Here is a 5,000-nt window from a genome sequence, read left to right as displayed (position 1 = left end):
CCATAGCGGTTAGACGTGCATCTCCAAAATGCTAGCATGATGTGCATCACATGGGACACTCAGCAGGATGTGTGTTAAACAGCCTCCATCGTGCAGCTTGTGGACTGTGAACAGCTCATCACTTTAGATCTGATGCGTCTGAGACCGATTAGCGTCAGTCTAGTTCAGTAGTGCTAAACCAGGGCTAAATCAGAGCTGGACTAGTACTAAAACAGGGCCAGATTGGGCTGGACTAGTGCTACACCAGGGCCAAATCAAAGCTGGACTAGTGCAAAACCAGGGCCAAATCAGAGCCAGACTAGCGCTAAACCAGGGCCAGATTGGGCTGGACTAGTGCTAAACCAGGGCCAGATTGGGCTGGACTAGTGCTAAACCAGGGCCAGATTGGGCTAGACCAGCTGAAAGACAGAAATTGTTAGTAGGTTAGGAATGTTGGGGGCCTTTGAAAAACACGACAGCAGAACCCCCCCACCCCCACCCCCCCCCCCCCCCAGCAGCATGCATCCTTCTCCAGCGACCAGCAGCCATGCTACCCATAATATGTCAATGCATTAGCAGTGGACTGGTCACCTAGCAACCAGCAGCCATGCTACCCATAATATGTTAATGCATTAGCAGTGGACTGGTCACCTAGCAACCAGCAGCCATGCTACCCATAATATGTCAATGCATTAGCAGTGGACTGGTCACCTAGCGACCAGCAGCCATGCTACCCATAATATTTCAATGCATTAGCAGTGGACTGGTCACCTAGCGACCAGCAGCCATGCTACCCATAATATTTCAATGCATTAGCAGTGGACTGGTCACCTAGCGACCAGCAGCCATGCTACCCATAATATTTCAATGCATTAGCAGTGGACTGGTCACCTAGCGACCAGCAGCCATGCTACCCATAATATTTCAATGCATTAGCAGTGGACTGGTCACCTAGCGACCAGCAGCCATGCTACCCATAATATTTCAATGCATTAGCAGTGGACTGGTCACCTAGCAACCAGCAGCCATGCTACCCATATTTCAATGCATTAGCAGTGGACTGGTCACCTAGCGACCAGCAGCCATGCTACCCATAATATTTCAATGCATTAGCAGTGGACTGGTCACCTAGCGACCAGCAGCCATGCTACCCATAATATTTCAATGCATTAGCAGTGGACTGGTCACCTAGCAACCAGGGACCAGCCGCCCAAGCCCAGTGCATGTGAGCAGTACCCTCTCTAGGCCTGTCTGATTGGTGGGCTTAAGCTGCTCTGGACCAATCACATCGTGAGGCTCCAGGAGACAGCCTGGGATCTGGAAGGAGGTGGGTACAGAGGGAATGGAGTGAGAGGGGTGGTGTGTGTGTGTGTGTGTGTGTGTGTGTGTATGTGTGTGTGTGTGTGTGTGAGGGCATCCAGTCATGAGGCGACGTCTGGATTGTAGATTTCCCTCCATCAGAGGTGCGCTCAAAATAGCAAACACGATTTGTTTACAAACATGGGAGGACTAAAGGGGTCACTGTTTAAATAGAACCATTTGGAATGTTCAATGTACCATTTGAATATGTGCAAATGCAAAAGCTCAAAGAAAAGGTGCCAAATCTGAACGCCCCCCCCCCCCCCCACACACACACACACACACGCCTAGACCACGCCAGCTTCTCCCCGCAGGCCGGACGCAGGAAATTAGCGCTACACAAAGCCCTGCCTCAGGGGGGCGCTCTCTACTGCACTACAACACTGATCCACCACAACTACCAATGAAAAACACAGCATCTTATGATGGAAAGCGGGTTCAGCCAATGGCAGCAGAGCATTAGGATGACTGACAGGACAGCAAGGGGAGGGGTTGGCAGGTGGCGGAGAGGGGGCGGGGGGAAGAGGAGAGGGATGGACAGGAAGTCGGACAGAGGGCAGCAAAAAGGAAAAGAGCAACCAGATGAGTGGAGATGTTTGAGTGTGTGTGTGTGTGTGTGTGGAGCTGACTGGAGGGCCCTGGAGGGTGGTGTGTGTGTGTGTGTGTGGAGCTGGCTGGAGGGCCCTGGAGGGTGGTGTGTGTGTGTGTGTGTGGAGCTGGCTGGAGGGCCCTGGAGGGTGGTGTGTGTGTGTGTGTGTGTGTGTGTGTGTGTGTAGCTGACTGGAGGGCCCTGGAGGGTGGTGTGTGTGTGTGTGTGTGGAGCTGGCTGGAGGGCCCTGGAGGATGGTGTGTGTGTGTGTGTGTGTGTGTGTGTGTGTGTGTGTGTGTGTGTGTGTGTGTGTGTGTGGAGCTGGCTGGAGGGCCCTGGAGGGTGGTGTGTGTGTGTGTGTGTGTGTGTGTGTGGAGCTGGCTGGAGGGCCCTGGAGGGTGGTGTGTGTGTGTGTGTGTGTGTGTGTGTGTGTGTGGAGCTGGCTGGAGGGGCGTGGGCTTCTACCTTCTTCATGTTGGTCCCCACGAAGCTCTTGGCCTCCTCCTTAAACTGGGGCAATCTAGAGCAAGGACACAAACACAACATCAACAACAACAACAACATCACACACAACTGCATCATCAACAACTCCATCATCACACACTGGGTAAAATCTAGAGCAAAAGACAAGCGCAACATCAACACCACCATCAGCACACACAGCTTTTTGAAGTATGCCTTCATCAGAAAACTAGCTTTGGAATCATCTTCACACTCATTCTGTATGAGAACATGTATGTGAAAGACAGGTCAACACATGTGTACATGTATGTGAAAGACAGGTCAACACATGTGTACATGTATGTGAAAGACAGGTCAACACACCTGACACACACACACACACACAAACACATACACATACACACACACAGAAAGAGATAAGAAGCCTTTTGCTATATTCTGTGTAGTAGATGCCATTGCTAATTGTGGTGTGGTGTGTGTGTGTGTGTGTGTGTGTGTGTGTGTGTGTGTGTGTGTGTGTGTGTTCGCGGTGTGATTCCCACAGAACTGCAGCTCAACCCGCTGAACGTTGATGTGTGAGAGTGTGATTGCAGGTGTGACGCTCTGCTTGTCGACTTAATCGCGGCTAAGACGCGTCTCCTCGTCTCTGCGGGGTTGTGTGTGTGTGTGTGTGTGTGTGTGTGTGTGTGTGTGTGTGTGTGTGTGTGTGTGTGTGTGGGAGGGGGGTTATTTAATTTGGTAGCGTTTGTGGGGCATCGTTTTGTCAGCACAGCCACCCAGCTTTGCAGCTTTAGAGAGAGAATGGGGGACACAGCTGGAGGTAAACAAGGGCCACACAAACAAACAAACAGCTCGGGGGAAATTAATTAACGGTGAGAGAGGACGCAGCGGAGGGGCAGGCCACTGAGAGGGTGTCACCGGCCTGACGTCTCTGTTGCTGGACGACACTGACCCTCAACCCTCGACCTCTGACCCCAGCTTGTGGGAAGGAGCAGAAAACGGGGTAGTTGATGTGACTTGTTCACACACACACACACACACACACACACACACACACACACAAGCAGCCGAGCACAGGGGAGGGGTGTGGACACTAGGGCTTTGAGACGCGCGCTCATACACACCCAGAGACACACACACACACACACACAGAAAGAAACACACTCACACACACACACACACACACACACAGACTGAGAGAGATGTCAGGAGGTCCTGATAGCTGGGCGGTAATTGAGTGGTGCATTGAGCGCTGCGTTATTGGATGATCTGTGGGTCCAGCAGATTAGCATGGCTAATACCCTGCACTGCAGTTTCAGCAGCCCGCTAAGCACTTCACCCAATCAACTCATCATTCAACACACACACACACACACACAATGACTCACACACACACACACACTCAATGACTCACACACACACAGAGCCTGGCTCTTTCACATCACTTTCACACTTTTATTATGAAGGAGTTATGAACAAGAGGGGGTTGGGCAAGACACCAACGAGGTGTGTGTGTGTGTGTGTGTGTGTGTGTGTGTGTGTGTGTGTGTGTGTGTGTATGTGTCTGGGCATGATGGCAAATCTGGAACTTTCACAGAAAGACAAGAGAACACACGCACACTCACACACACGAGATGAGGATAAATATGTCATTACATATATGCACCATTTTTAAAATATTTAACTGAAAATACTCTTAAAATGTAAAAAGTTAACTTAAAGGTAGGATATGGGATTGTTGCTATATCACTTGAGATTCCTAACCCACTTACAGCCACTGAGTTGGAAGCACTGAAATGGAAATTAAACACGTCAATCATCTGTGGGACGGGCAGGACTCGAAAAACTCCAGCAAATTATATCCAAAACCACCTAGCAGCATTGGACAGTACGTTTGTCAATCAGCACTAGTCAATAGTACTTTAACCTTGGAACTTCAAACAGCCAATCTCTTGGTCAGAAGTCAATGAGTTCATTGATGACACTCTCCAGCATCTAGAAGTACATCCCACCCTCCTGCCAGTCAGCCACTCAGCACAGTTATTTTGGAACTTTTGATCGTGTGGCGGCGACATCAAAGAGTGTCGCAACTCTCTCTTTCTATGGCTCTGGCACAGCCTAGAGGGATAGCTGAGATGGCCTGCGACTGTCACATGAACTCATCAATTTGGAGATGATACTTCTAGTCGTGTGTGTGTGTGTGTGTGTGTGTGTGTGTGTGTGTGTGTGTGTGTGTGTGTATAAATAAGAAAACACAGCTGATTATCGTGTGCTGCCTTTTTAACTGGTGTGCTGCCTTTTTAACTGGTGCTCTGCAATAAACCCAACTCAGCATATTCTCTCTGTATTCTGTTGTCCCTCATTGGTCCAACTAGCCCACACAGTGGCCTGGGATTGGCTGCTTTGGCTGTGAGCCCCACCCCTGTGGCTGTGGCTGTGGTCCAGACCAGGTGGATTATGGGTAGGAACGGGGTGGCGGGGGGGGGAGTAATCTGCTAATTGCAGGAGTCTAACGGGGAGTAACTCAACCCTGCAGCGCAGATTTAACCTGCGGGGCTCACGTTACGGCCCATTGATTAAAACCGCCTGCTGGACAATAAGGACCGTCCCC

At 50.5% G+C, this 5,000-nt stretch overlaps 1 protein-coding gene across 3 annotated transcripts in view; it reads right to left on the bottom strand.

The window, feature by feature from the left end:
• The window catches only part of gbf1 (golgi brefeldin A resistant guanine nucleotide exchange factor 1), a 119,322-nt gene that overhangs the window by 48,886 nt on the left and 65,436 nt on the right, over nucleotides 1-5,000 (bottom strand). For all 3 annotated transcript variants that reach the window (XM_062518895.1, XM_062518898.1, XM_062518896.1), the window contains one exon: nucleotides 2,393-2,447. In XM_062518895.1, the coding sequence (XP_062374879.1) occupies nucleotides 2,393-2,447 (55 nt within the window). The remainder of the gene's footprint in view (nucleotides 1-2,392; nucleotides 2,448-5,000) is intronic.

The sequence above is a fragment of the Sardina pilchardus genome, chromosome 18 (genome assembly GCF_963854185.1).
Source record: "Sardina pilchardus chromosome 18, fSarPil1.1, whole genome shotgun sequence".
In the NCBI taxonomy this organism is placed as follows: Eukaryota; Metazoa; Chordata; class Actinopteri; order Clupeiformes; family Clupeidae; genus Sardina; species Sardina pilchardus.
Note: the sequence above shows the minus strand (reverse complement) of the source record. Positions and strands in the feature narration are given on the sequence as shown.